Source organism: Dermacentor albipictus, chromosome 9 (assembly GCF_038994185.2).
Source record: "Dermacentor albipictus isolate Rhodes 1998 colony chromosome 9, USDA_Dalb.pri_finalv2, whole genome shotgun sequence".
NCBI lineage: Eukaryota > Metazoa > Arthropoda > Arachnida > Ixodida > Ixodidae > Dermacentor > Dermacentor albipictus.
Window position 1 is genome coordinate 60,448,766 of NC_091829.1, and position 14,293 is coordinate 60,463,058.

Consider the following 14,293-nt stretch of genomic DNA (forward strand, 5'->3'; position numbering starts at 1 on the left):
TAGTAGTGCGTATTCCATGGCTCAGCGCCGGTGGCGTCAGGAATTCTAAAATGGAAGAAAGATATGCACATGAACACGGTGGCCTGCAGTGGTAAACAAAGGTGGCTGAACATTGTAGCTGAAGGCAACGTTTCGACAAGTGGGTGAAACTCATGAGGATTAGTCCGCTTTCAATGAAAGACGTTTGCTTGCAGAATCTTTCAGGTGCTTTGACATATTGCTCAGAGTAGACACACGCGCACCCAGTGTATGTATAACTTACTGCCTGTTGCTCTTTTCAAAAATCTGCGCTAATCACCAGGTGAACTTATTTCGCTGTTGTGTGGGTAATGTGCTATTATTTGTACACGTATGTTTATTGTTGTTCACATTGCTAATGCAATATTATGGTGCGGCGCATGTGGTTTATATTGTAGGTCTTTTGCCGTCATTCCATCTTGCTCGCTATCTAGACTGGATTATGTCCTTAATAAGAACTTTATGGGAATATTATAAAAATATAAATAAAATAAATAAATAAATGCAAAGAATAGTATGTTGGGAAAGTGAAGAACTGGCCACAACAACAGTAGTGGCGTTTTAAGAGAACCCGCCAAGGCTAAGGAACTAAGCTCCATATGGCTTGCATGAATTCAGTTGAAATTTATTGTATTTGATTGACACAGGTAAATTCTAATAATTGTATGAATCAAAATTTTCTTTTGGTTTTCCGCTTGAAAAAATTGTGGAAACACCAATCCTAAAATATACGCGTAAAATAGTCATTTATATGAGGATTTCCAAAGTATCTACTCATAAAATAGTTTATTTTAGTATGCTGTATAATGTATCAATATTGGGCTCATTAGATGTGACATTAGGTGCAGTTTAGAAAATCATGACATTTTTTAAAGCTCAAATAATTGTAATTTTCATGCTAGTGCTTGAGTTTTTCTTAAAGAATCGTAAAGGGAATTCCTTTAATTTCAATATTATGCGATTAAAAAACGCCACAAGGTTTACGAATCTTGTTGCGGTGATTGAAAAAAATTAAATTATGGGGTTTTACGTGCCAAAACGACTTTCTGATTATGAGGCACGCCGTAGTGGGGGACTCCGGAAATTTCGACCACCTGGGGTTCTTTAACGTGCACCTAAATCTAAGTACACGGGTGTTTTCGCATTTCGCCCCCATCAAAATGCGGCCGCCGTGGCCGGGATTCGATCCCGCGACCTCGTGCTCAGCAGCCTAACACCATAGCCACTGAGCAACCACGGCGGGTGTTGCGGTGATTGCAGAGTCAGATGGTTTCTTCTCTCGCATTTATGACCTAGGCAGCAGATCCCCGGATAAAGCTTACTGTTAAAGCCTCGCTAATCGGTATATCACGCCAGGCAGCGTGATTCACAGCAGCCGCCGCATTCGTCACTTCAGTGTCGAAATCCCATTGTCATCATGCAGTCGCACCACCCTCGTTAATGTATCGACGTCATTTTTTGTTCGTTATTAGGCCGCAGTTATGCTGTCGCCATCGTGTCGGGATTATGCCGTCGTTGTCATGCCATCGCTGTCATTGTGTCGTCGTCACACAGACGCTATCATGCATTCGTTGTCGTACGGTATAGTCATCGTGCCACCTTGGCCGTGCGGTCATCGTCATTGTCGCTTTTTCATGAGGTTGTTTTACCGTCATGGTCATGTCGTCCTTGTTATACCATGATCATGACTTAAGAATGAGGATGTCATTCTCGTCATGTCGTCGCCCCCTCCCCCCCATTGTACGACTTTACCAATACATCAATATAATTCCTTAAAATTAAAATTAAGTTATGAGGTTTTACTTGCCAAAACCACGATGTGATTCTATGGTACGCCGTAGTGGGGGACTCCTGAAATTTTGATAACCTGGGGCTCTTTAACGTGCACTTGAATCTGACTACACGGGATTTTTTGCATTTCGCCCCCATCGAAATGGGGACGCCGTGGCCGGGATTCGATCCGACAACCTCGTACTATCATTCCTTCTTATTCCATCTTCATCGCGTTAGCGTCATGCAGTCGTCATGCCTCCAGATTCATAGGTTCCCTTGGTAAGCGAAAGTCATAAAGCGGTACAATATTTGAGCCTGTGGGATGTAGTGGAAATCATCGAATGCCTAAGAATTATCGCTGCACTCTGAAATGAACGTCACTGCAGCAATATTACCTGTCACTGCATTGCTCGATTGCGTTAGACCCCCGCCGTGGTTGCTCAGTGGCTATGGTATTAGGCTGCTGACCACAAGGTCGCGGGTCGAATCCCGGCGACGGCGGCCGCATTTAGATGGGGGCGATATGCGAAAACACCCGCGTCGTTAGATTTAGGTGCACATTGAAGAACCCCTGATGATCGAGATTTCAGGAGTCCTCCATTACGTCCTGCCTCATAATCAGAAAGAAGTTTCGGCATGAAGAACCCTATAATTTAATTTAATTATGTATTTAGACGGACGCCTTTTTGTTTTCTATCTTTGGAAATGAATATGGCGTAGTAGGTACGCATTTGACAAACTTGCAAGAGCGCTGAGCACGACAAGCATGTTAGCACCACATCCACCATGCCGTGTGTTTTGAATAAGGGCTGAGTTCGTGCGCGTTTCATATATCAGAGCTCTCCTCCATAGCGATAGTGTCATAGTGACGGCATAGTTGTACCACGGGGAGCATTACGCACCATCTGTGATTTGCTTTGGGCAAAGAAATTTTCCCAAACGTTGGCCCACCTAGCGAAGTTTTCCGGAACGGCCGATGCCTCCTCAATTCCAGCGCGGCTTGCACTGGGCTGTGCGTGATTGACGCTGCTGCTGGACACCATATGTAGGGAACTGGTCATTCCTCTTTCAGAGACATGCGTATGGCCTGAGAGAATAACAGAGGCGTTAGCTCGTCTCTGTTCAAGGGTCATTCAACGAGCGTCAACATGTCGTGCTGAAATAAAAACGCGCAGATTTAGTATAGGTTTAGTGATAGGGTAACCTGATTTGGGTGCTTCCGTATGCGGTGTTCTTTCTGGAAATATGCCTTCAATACATATGACGAAAAAGACGTGCGTGGCGGAATTTATGCAATGTAGAATTTACACCAAAATATGTGCTGTATTCAGTACGGCAGAATAGAACACAACAGTGTTCCATGCTGAAGATGAGAGTATGCATTTTTAACGCGATAGCACTGCGGGCCTCGTGTAGCAGATAATTCGGTGTCTGCGGCGGCGTTCACCGTGTTGTGAGCAAAAAATCATTCGAAATCAGACATACCGCACGCAGGCCTTCCGTGTGGCGCGAGTGCGTTACTGAACTAAATGAATTTAAGCAAAATGCGTCAGAAACATAGTAAAGTATGACTTACACGCAACCAACAGATATGATAGCACCAGATTGTAATTTGAATGTACGAGAAAACATTCTTTTACGCCGAAACCCAAGCACAAAGCAATTTTCCTGCGTTTCTACCACTCTTGTACTACGGCAGTGGCGTACTCACCGCCGAGAATCCACGGCCCACGTAATAAGCGGGGTCTCTTCCAGAAAGCTCGCTTTCGTGCATAGCTATTGCAGGCAGCGTTTTCCAGTGAACATTACGGTTACATAAATTGCAGTTACCGAGAAGCGTTAGAAGCAGCCAGGTATATTTGAATGGTATCGAGTTTCACTCTTTAAGGCGAAGCTAATGCGTCTTTGAAATTTTGGTATATCTGTAACCGGAGTCAAATCTTGGCTCTACATTTGCCGCAATAAGCATATTTCAGGCTTTACTACGGTGGCGATGGAAAATATGCGAAATTTTGTAAGCTAGCTTCTGCACAAACCTAACTTGCCTTAACCGTAATGGCCGCGTTCTCGTTATAGTAAAGCTCCTTAGTAGCGCAGAAAACTAAAGTTTAGCTCTCTCGCTTCTGTCCAAGTATATGAGAAGTTCCCGGTAACCATTGCACTAAATTTGCCGAGGTCTGTTGCACTTAAACGAATCAGTTCAAATCTGGTGACTTGACCAAACGAAGTTTTCTTTGGGCTGTGAATTCCTGTATGCCTTTCCTTTAGCAGGCCTTTAACCACGCAGAAACAGTGGCGGTGCATAGGCGACCAAAAAAGAACACAAGAGAAAAAAAACGAGTTAAGCGAAAGAAGTAATATAAAGTGACAAAGCATTGGAATGACAATGTCAAAGTAATCTAAGGAATTTCTTGCGAGCGCTCAAACTGTTGCCTTCATCCTCTTTAGCGTATGCAAAAGAAACCGCAATGTTAAACTTTTTCTCTAAGTGAAGTGCTACGGCTACGGTCCATATACGGTCCATGCTACGGGCCATATATATATACATATACATACATCTACATATACATATATATACATATACATATACATACATATATATACATATACATACATATACATACACATACATACATACATACATACATACATATATAATGGAAACAGTTTCATTTCCAAAACTCTATCTCGTAATGCGGACGCAGTTTGTCACCGGTCTGTAGGGCCGCTTCGGCGGTCGAGGGTAGGGAGGTCAAGCTTTCTCGATGTTGGTATTGACGAGATCTTCCACCCTTCTTGCGTGGACAGCGGGCGTGTTTTTTTTTTTTTTAGTCTTGATTCTGTGAACACGTGGTGAGCATCGACAGCATGAGTGCATTTTTTTTTTGTGTGTGGAAATATTGGAATGTGCTTCGCGCTCGGCTATAGCCGTGAAGCCTACGTGGCTTTCATTGGTGTTGTATCACTTCTACTGGATGCCTCACACGTGGATGCACCGATTCTTTGTTCAAGCATGTCATAAGATGCGAATGGAGAACAGATGCCAGGTCCGGGACCCTGCGGCCCATTTGGAGTTCTTTCCAGGGATGGCGTCCCTGTCGTAAACTTATTTCACACTCGCTACATGGAACGGGGATCTTCTAAAACAATGCCATGCTGCATGCATGGCAAGTCCGAAAAAATTTTGTTGCATGCACTTTCATGAAATATGGAATTTACTAAATGCTGCAGAAATTCTGACTATTGTTTCGTAATGGGTAGCCGTTCTTTGGCTCTGCTGTTAGTTCGCTTTTGTTTACTTGCTTCTCGTACCTAATGCATGTCTACCTACCGATCGCTTTTCCGATGTCTAAAAATACTTGCTCATTTGCTGAAATGCTGCTCAATTTAGGCAGCATTTTGTGTTCTTTATCATGTGTGTCCTGCATAGACCGCATCATGCTACATAGTGAAACTCTTGGATTGGAACTAGTTCAGGAAGCCACATTTCGGAAATAGCCAATACTCGCTTGGTTACTTGGATGGATACATGTCTGTAGAGGGAGCACATCGAGATTCGATGTTGGAGGAAACCAGCGACAACTAACCTTTTGCTTTGGCCGCAGCTGTGTACTGGTTAGCCTCACTGTATGCGGTCTGAAGTCTTACTTTGTTTAAGCGTTGCATTTCAGAAACGAGAATTCCGTCATTTCGCTTATCTTTGTGGGATGAAATGTGAAGACATCCTTGGCATTTGTGAGATACAGGCCTTCCAAGCTGGTTATTCTTTAAGGCGTGACGTAGATAAATTTCAGAGGAGGAAAATATTTTAGGCTGCCAATCATCTACAATTACACTATTACCGCATTTCCCGACCAGCCATTCTATGATTATTCAAACTCCGCACCACAAAGCAGGCTTCTCTGCATGAGCATCCCTAATGCACAAAAGTAAGCTTTCCAGGGGACGCCAATAACGGGTTTCCTTTTTTTGCTTCTTTAACTATTCTAAAGCGACCAATCATGTACATTTACCCAATGTTAAAAGTAGGATGTGCTAAGTTCTCCAATGATGCATATATTTTGAGGCAAAATAGTTTTCGTGTTAATTACCGATATTGCTGGGGTACTCAACAGGGAATGCTTACACATTAAAATTGAAGAGTGCGCTTAAGCGAATATGGCAGAGTTTATTGCATCGCCTGTGCTGCTTATACACCAGACGTGTACGGTTTATTGCACCTCTTTATCGGTTGAACTAAAAGAGCAGGATGGGTCACTGAAGCACGCTTTCAGCACTTTACGAAAGAAAAATGCACGAAAAATGCAAGTTTCTGCTGCTGTGCACTTCAATGAATGGAGAGACCATCTGGAGGCGATTCGTCGATTGCTTGAACATGAAGTCAATTTCTTAGAGGTGCCCGTAAATTTCGATTGCTTCAAGAGCTACGCAGCTTTCTATGAAAGTGCATTTTTGCTCCTCGTTTAGTCTTTTCCTTCCCCTTTCTTCATTACACTGAGTGTAGGGTAGCGAACCGGAAGCTTGTCTGGTTGACCTGCGTGCCATTCCTATCCTTGCTTTCTCTCTCTCTCTCTCTCTCTCTCTCTCTAAGAATTTAGGAGCCAGGACTCTTGTACCTTTTGCTTCGGGCCATGACTTCTGCCTCTTGAACGACGGCAGCCCAACATTCTTGAGAGGGTCGTCGCACAGAAGCTGGCTATATCTTACTTTGGTCCCGCGGTACCTTATTTCCAGCAGAACTTGTTCCTGGACGAGTTGGTTTAGATCTAATGAATACATTGCTGCGCCAAAATGAACATAAATACTTTGTAGGGAGAGTAAGAAACTATTCGGGACCGCTATCACGACTCTGAGCGCTCAACCTGTCGCTTCTTGCTCTCCCTCCTAAGTTTATTTTCCTTTCGGCACCGTAATATATTCGTTAGATCTTATTTCGAGCGTAGGTTTCGTGCAGTACGTCGACACGCTGAGAACAGATATAGACGCACCAAGTCGATTCTATACCTGAGGGAGGCCAGGTGGAAGGAGAAGATACATTGCCACATGGACCAAATATACAACGAACAATGAAACTAATTCTGTAACTTCTTGGACCCCCACAAAGCACTGTCTCGCGCAAGGCTTAATCGCCGGGGCGTACGTGTTTCTGCTCGGCAACGCAACCACTTTAAAGCACAAGGCTGTCGAGAAGTCAATGTGGGAGAAGAACTTTGTGAGAGAATTGCAGGTGACAGAGTGTCACGAAAGGATCTTTAATCGCACGAAGTTCCCTTCACGCAAGCTTCGGCAACAGACGAACCTTTCTACATGGAAGAATAGAAGGCTGCTCTAGCCATTTGCAGGCGTTCCTCTTCGCCCGTGACTAGATATTATAGCGCACGCTGCTGTACGCCTTCTTGAACATGAAGAGCGAGAGGTCCTGCTGTGTCATCCCAACGTTTCTTGGAGTGACGGAAAGAGCCCCCTCGTACTGAAATCATATCTGCTTCTTGCTCTCGCCAGCTTTGTTGGCAAGTTTATTGACAGGATGATCCCCACGTCCCTCGAGTTGTTTTTTTTGATCATTGCAATGTTTATGCAGACGCGATGAGCGGCTTTTGACGTGACCTTTCGTGGGTCGACAACGTCATTGATTTTGCGTATTCAACAACAGCATACACCCAAACGCCTCTCCTTAGCGCTATCGTAAGACGTGACTGGCGCTTATGGTAACGTTTCACGTGAAGCCATCGTTGACGCGCTCGTGTCCGTTCAAATCGGAGGTCACGCTATCCGCTGAATTGGGAGCAACCTGACCCGAATGAGCTTTTTATTTGGATTCACAGAGGATGGTGAAATTACCGGCCACTACACGTATTGTACAAAATAGCTCTGATTCGGCTCGCGGAATCCCTGCCATACTCGGTCAGACTATCAATTTATGCAGATGACATTTCCATCTGGGCTTCAGGAGTAGCTGCTCCGCAGGTTCACGCAAGATTACAAAAGGCTGCAACGCTGACGTATGCATATGTTAAGAGACAGCTCCTCGGCATCTTAACAGCAAAATGTGCATTCGTCACCTTAATGCGAAAATGAATGGCCGGATACCCGGTGGCTACTAATGGCCAGCCTATCATGCACAAGAGAACCCATCAATGTTTTGAAATCATCGTTGACCGCGACCTCTTGTGGACACCACCATGAAACCCAAGTCACCTTTTAAAAGCAATAGATGGAAAACATGGAGATGGTCGATGTGTTTCGTGCTTCGACTGTACAAAGCGCTCTTCATGGATTTCTAGCGTTGCAGCACTCTGCTGTTGTTAAGGACCCGGAAGACAAATTTCAGCGTGCTTGGGAGTATGCAAGTTCGTTCATTGATTCATTTGTTCGAATAAAGTAACGAAGCATATAAAGAAACATAGGACGAGGAGGAAAGAAGATTGCCTCGGGCTCCTCCGCATCCACTTTCGATAATATTTGAGACTATATTGTAGCACTGCTTAGAAGTACTAGGTAAGGACAAGAAGCGCAGCACAGTTTAATTCATCATGCAGTTAAACAGTTCAATTAGCAATAAGCGGCCCCTGCAAAGAAAACGTTTCTTCTAATGGCAAAGCTGAAGGTGCCTTGCTGCTGTTTTTTAGCGACGTCGACACCAAAGCAAACTGAGAATCCCTGCTTACTCTCTTAATTACTGGCTTACTAGTACTGTCCTCAGCAGGAGTACAGTACCGTAAAGACGCGAGTAGCGCTATCGCCGCAGCGATTCACCCATCAGATCATCTCAACCGTGAGCCTAAGTTCACGAGGCAACAGTTACATTTCTTATAATAGAAACCACGCAGAATGTAGAGCACAGAGTGACAGGTGCAGAACCGCGCACCCGTGAACCAGCGGCGATGCCCTAGAAATGTGTCGTATACGACTGCAGACAGATTGCCGAGTCACGTGCAAGGTGAGGCATTGTATACCAGCGGCTGAAAGTCTTGCCACACCTACCGGAGACTGTAGTTGTGCCACGAGCCGCGTAGTACTGCGTACTCCATGGCCCAGCGCCAGTGACGTTAGGAATTCTGAAATGCAAGAAAGATACGCAAATGAACAGTGCGTCCTGCGATGGTAAACAAATGTAGGTGAAGATTGTAGCTGAAGCCAACGTTTATACAAGGGGGCGGAACTCGTGAGGATTAGTGCCCTTTCAAAGGGAGACGTTTGCTTGCAGAATCTTTAAGGCGCACAGGCATATTGCTCGAGGGCAGATTCACGCAAGCCCTGTGCATGTATGCTTTACGGTCTCTTGCTCTTTTGAATATCTGCGCTAATCTTTAAGTGAGCATTGTTTGCTATCATGTGGGTAATGGGCTATTTCTGGACCTATATTTATTGCTATTGTTGCTCACATGGCTAATGAAATTTCATGGTGCTGCTCAACTCTTCAGGTTTGCATTGTAAATCATGTCAGCTTTGCCGGCTTATAGACTGCCGTATGTCCTGATTAGGTTAGAACTTCGTGGGCAAATGAATAATGAAATGAATTATAAATATATTGCATTTGATTGACGCAGGTAAATTCCAAGAATTGCCTGAATCAAGACTTTGGTTTTGGCTGCCGACTTGAAAAAATAACGACATCACCAATCCTAAAATAGAAGCGTAAAATTGTTGGCATTTATGCGAGCATTTCCAAAGTGCCTACTCATACAATAGCGTATTTTTGAGTGCTTGTAATACATCGATTTTGCGCACTTTAGATGTGATATTAGGGCCGTTTAAATCATCAATACATTTTTGAAGCTTAAGTTCTAATTTCCATACTTGCGTTTCAATTTTCTTAAAAAATCGAAAATGAAATTCCTTTAATTTCAGTAGTATGATATTTTTAATACGAGCCAAGGTTTACCAATGTTGTTGCAGTGGTTGCGGAGCAAGACTATTCATTCTCTCGCATTTACGCCCTAGGTAGCTGATCCCCAGATAACGCTTTCTGTTAAAGCCAGCACCATAGTGTGAAAAGAACAGCTGAGACTTGGTGCTTCAGGCATCAGAACTTCAATCTATCGCGCAAGTTCGTCAATTCAAGCATAACTGTTCCATGACGTCTAAATTAGTTGCTGTATTGAAAGGAATCCCTACAGAAGTCTGGCTCACCTAGCATCGTTTCCCAGAATGCCCGATGCTTCCTCCGTGCCCGCGTGGCTTGTACTGGCCACGGCGTATTTGCCACCGCCGCTGCTGCTGCTGTAGACTGGAAGTGTGAAACTGGCGCTTTCGGTGTCTCTGCTGTGTGCATATCCTGAAATGAGAGGTGTTGGATCCACACTGTGTCACATTCCCTGCTAGGAAGGCGAGGGGACCAATAAGTTTTCGTAAGAGTCTTGATGCTAATAAATGCTAACAGCAGTGCTTCCGCCGGGAATGCTTCTCTAAATGCAAGCAACAAAAGCTGGAAGGCCCAACGTGGTGCTACGAAAAATACAAGTATGTGCATTGGGAGTTATTCATTGTTTTATTCCTTGGCCTTTGATGCCTAGACAAGAGCATGGTTGTTCTTACAAAGCCTGATTTTGGTTTGCTTGCTTCTGGTGTTTGGATCATGCATTATCTGCGCGATAGGCTACAAGGCGTTAACCATCGCTTTGGCTTATCACACAATAAGATGGAACGTTCATGTAGAGACCAATGGCTACATACTAGTTTAGTTTTCTGCTTTTATTGAAAAATTTAACCACAAGAAAACCGCGTGGTGTTATAGTAATTTATTGCACTCGGATTGGCTGCTTATCTTTAGTTTATCTCACTAAATGGGAAAGCTTTTTGTAAGATTGACGGCCTTGGCTTTGGCGAACCCGAACATAAACTCTCCATGTTTTGTCTATGTGTTTATCTCGAAATGCAAGGAAAGGTTCATGAACGAGAAAATTGTCAACCGCCAGGCCAAGAAAGATTTGTTCTCATCCGACATGCTGTTAAAAAAACAAATTTCTTTTGTAAACTGCACAACTTTCATTCTCAGAAACCCGCATAGTTTTCCCGTACATCTCTGGTGTACGCGTGTGCAAAACAATTCATTCCTTAAAGAAATTGAGCTTAGCTTCGGACACGTGGCAATGTCGAGGACGGATCCAGCGTAGCCTCAGGTGTTTAATGCCTTTTTTATCTGTAGAACACATTGTCGAAATTGTTATACAATAATGCACAGGTGTCTTCGTCTGCGTCTGACATTTCTACATTACATCCACTTATTACGACTATTTTGTAGGATTTTTTTGTCAAGTCCAAGGTAAAAACTAGATGTGCAGCTGAGCTGAACACATCATGCTATTATGCACTTTATTAAAGAGCTCCAAAAACAAGCACTGCTACTAATGCAAGGCTTGAGGAGCGTTACCACTGATTTCATACGTCGCGACGTGGACATGATATGTTGAACAGCAAACCGAGACAACCTGTCTCGTAGTTGCGACAAATCTATCTCACATGACCAGGTAGCGTCTTGTAGCGCATGTTGCATTCCACCTCTTTAATTGGGAACGCTAAACATTATAAATGCACATATAGCTACCATACGTCTGGTAAATGGGCATCAGGAATCGCTCAAGTACAATCTAAAAACTATCCTAGCGATTAAAACAGAATCGCACGCGTGCGTGCAGCTTGATCAACGCAGCGAATAGTCTGTTCGATCCTGTAACAGGGGAACCTAATTTCATGGAACGGCAGTTGAATTTAGAATATTCTGCTCAGATTTACATGCGCAGAACCTTGCTCCTGAGAGAAAGTGGGGATGTTGTTTAAATGTATCATGTGAGATACAAGACATCAGCTTGCGCAATCGCCAGCAAGACGAGGCCTCGTAGACCAAGCTCTAAAAACCTTTCTACACGTACCCTGGATGGTGGATGTGTGTGCAGTCGTGTAGTACTGCGTGTTGCTTTGGTGAACCCGCGTTGTCTGAGGATGTCTAGAACAGAAAACAAACGAACAGTAAGGCCTGAGGTGATTAACAGTGGCGTAAAAAAGGTTGTTTCCGAGGCCAACATTTCGGCAAGTTGATGCAACTCATGAGCACAAGTCCCTTCCTTGAAACGTTTGCGCCCTGCGACCATAAGCTACACGCATACATTGATCTGATACAATATACTGCCAGCTTCGAGATCGAATTGAACAAAAAAGTTATTTGGCAAGACAAAGGGCCAAGCTATTTTATCTATACCGAGGTATAGGATCAATAAACAAAGTCAGTATCATCGTAATACAGACTTTCTATATTTGAATAATGACTTGCTCAATAATGCAACACTTAATGTTACATTTGTGCGAAAACACGCCTAATGCCTTACCTAACGACCACAAATACTGGCGATCACAGCGATGCCTCTATGAGCAGAACTTGGAAAGAACGCTACAGGTGCTTGTCCCAAAGTGAACGTTCCTTGACGGCGCTCCATATTACAAGTGGTTTCCGATGCACTGATCAGGCCACCTACAAACAATGCATGAGCGGGAAGCCAGTGTCTAACAAGCATTTCTCTGTTCGCCGCCTCTTGGTCACCCTCCTACTTGCAGATGTTCACGGGACTTCCAGAAGTCTGCCTGGGCTACACATGTGTCGTCATACTTAGGACATAAGGTTCTTGGTGATTATTACGAGCAGGCCTCGATAGTCCATATCAAATTTTCTCGCAATATTACCTAGAAGGACATCTGGCGACACCGTGTTTGCGAGTTTTCGGTCGGACGTCGTGATGCCTATGGAATGTCGGGATATTATAGAGGTCCACGGCGTTATCTAGAACGTTGCATAGCCTGAAAGATGTTTATGGCTGCCTTGATATAGATTTCTTCAAATGAAACTTTCGTAAAATGTTTTCATACACCGGCAGCATACGTCTCGATAAAGTTTTCTCACCTAGAGTACATAGCATACGCTGACAAACTGTTGCAATGCTTACGGAAATCTGTTCTCAAACGTGAGCGACCTGCTGACACTCTGTGCTTTCACATATTTGGACTAAAAATCACATGCCCTCCTAATTGAGCAATAATTTTGCGTATGTAGCATTAAAGAAAAAGCAGCTAATAACGTACTGATTTAGGAAAAGATTTTAACCGTCATTTTCCTTCGCTTGCCAGGCGTGCATTGAAACTGTGGTGGCTCTGCGAGAACGATGCCCAAAGTGACCCCATCGCGCATTACAATGCATGCAACAAAACAGTGCAGCACCAATGTATCTTCTAGGTAATATGGTCGGAACCTGCATAGCTTCTGTTTTGCAACATCGCGTTCTTTCTTAAGCGCGTACTGTGATTTGTCTTCGGGTAAAGTCAATATTCCGAAATTAGGCGTGTGCCAACAGTCGCCTAAGCAGGCGCTCTTGTGAATACACCGAATACACTTGGATGTGGGCCCGAGGGTATAGATTGAGTTATGTATATCCCAGAGTCGTCTTAATTCAGGTGCCTTTTTTGAGAGTTCACAACAACACACTTTGTATACGGTAAGAGAATTGACGCAATGTGCACACAATGACGTTAAAAAAAGGGAAGCCAGGTAGTACTCTACGCAAGCCACAAGTAGCTCAGAACCTAACATAAACCATTTATTGGTACCCTGAAACTGTCGAGACATTGTGGAATATGTTTGGCCTATGAACTCAAAGCTCGCCCAACAAAATAGTGACGCCTGTCATTTAGCGATTGTTCATGGCGGGCACGCACACAATTCTAACTACCAGGGAAACGAAGAAGAGCCATTTCTCAAGCATCCCGGCCAACCTGCCAGCGCCGGTTTTGTCGCTCTGGCGCAAGTTTCTTTTTTTTTTGAGAACATGCTGCATTTCCTGGGTAAACTTAGATTTCCTGTTTCATTTTATGAGCCTTGATTTAAATTAACATCTTGCTCCTCACTATCAATATGAATTCCATAAGCGGGAGTAAGTAAACAGGCAACGAGCCTTCAACTGTGCTGCATATTGCAGCATGTTAACAGCATGGAACATCGGCCGAGTTATGGCTTCATGATTGCGCCCTTTGCTGTTCCCCTCCTTAAGGACATAGTTTCATGCGATAACCAGTAACCAGTAACTCTGGCGCTAGTTTCTATGGGAGCATGGGAATTAAGGGAGGTACATGGATTTGCCTTAACTTCCCCCTTCAGGCTTCAAACGGCACAGTGATATTGTAAACTAGTTATTTTCAACATTGTCCTGCGTAATGAATAAATAATATTAAGGTTGTCCGACGGCAGGATTTGAACACAGGACCTCTAAGCACATGGGTCCAATATTGAAACCATTACGCCACGGATGCATGTACCGACAAGCAATGTGAAACGCCTTTATATAATTATTGCGGGCAAGCCAGTGCCGTGAGGCGCTTGGCGCATTTCGATTTGGCCACTTCGACAAGCTGAGTCGTTTCAATTAATACCGATCGTACGTATTTGCACCATCTTCCTCACTTGTAAGTCTATAGATTGCTATAAAATTTACGATAACGAAGGCAGACAAAGCTTATT

General features: G+C 44.0%; 1 protein-coding gene across 4 annotated transcripts in view; it reads right to left on the reverse strand.

Annotated features, from left to right (window-relative positions):
• The window catches only part of LOC135921393 (zinc finger protein 256-like), a 112,878-nt gene that overhangs the window by 23,846 nt on the left and 74,739 nt on the right, over positions 1-14,293 (reverse strand). For 2 of the 4 annotated variants that reach the window (XM_070526028.1, XM_070526030.1), the window contains exons 11-14: positions 11,664-11,737; positions 9,925-10,069; positions 8,776-8,849; positions 2,743-2,878 (exon numbers count right to left, since the gene is read on the reverse strand). In XM_070526028.1, coding sequence (XP_070382129.1) covers positions 2,743-2,878; positions 8,776-8,849; positions 9,925-10,069; positions 11,664-11,737 — 429 coding nt within the window. The remainder of the gene's footprint in view (positions 1-2,742; positions 2,879-8,775; positions 8,850-9,924; positions 10,070-11,663; positions 11,738-14,293) is intronic. The other 2 variants (XM_070526026.1, XM_070526027.1) reach the window with 1 other exon arrangement.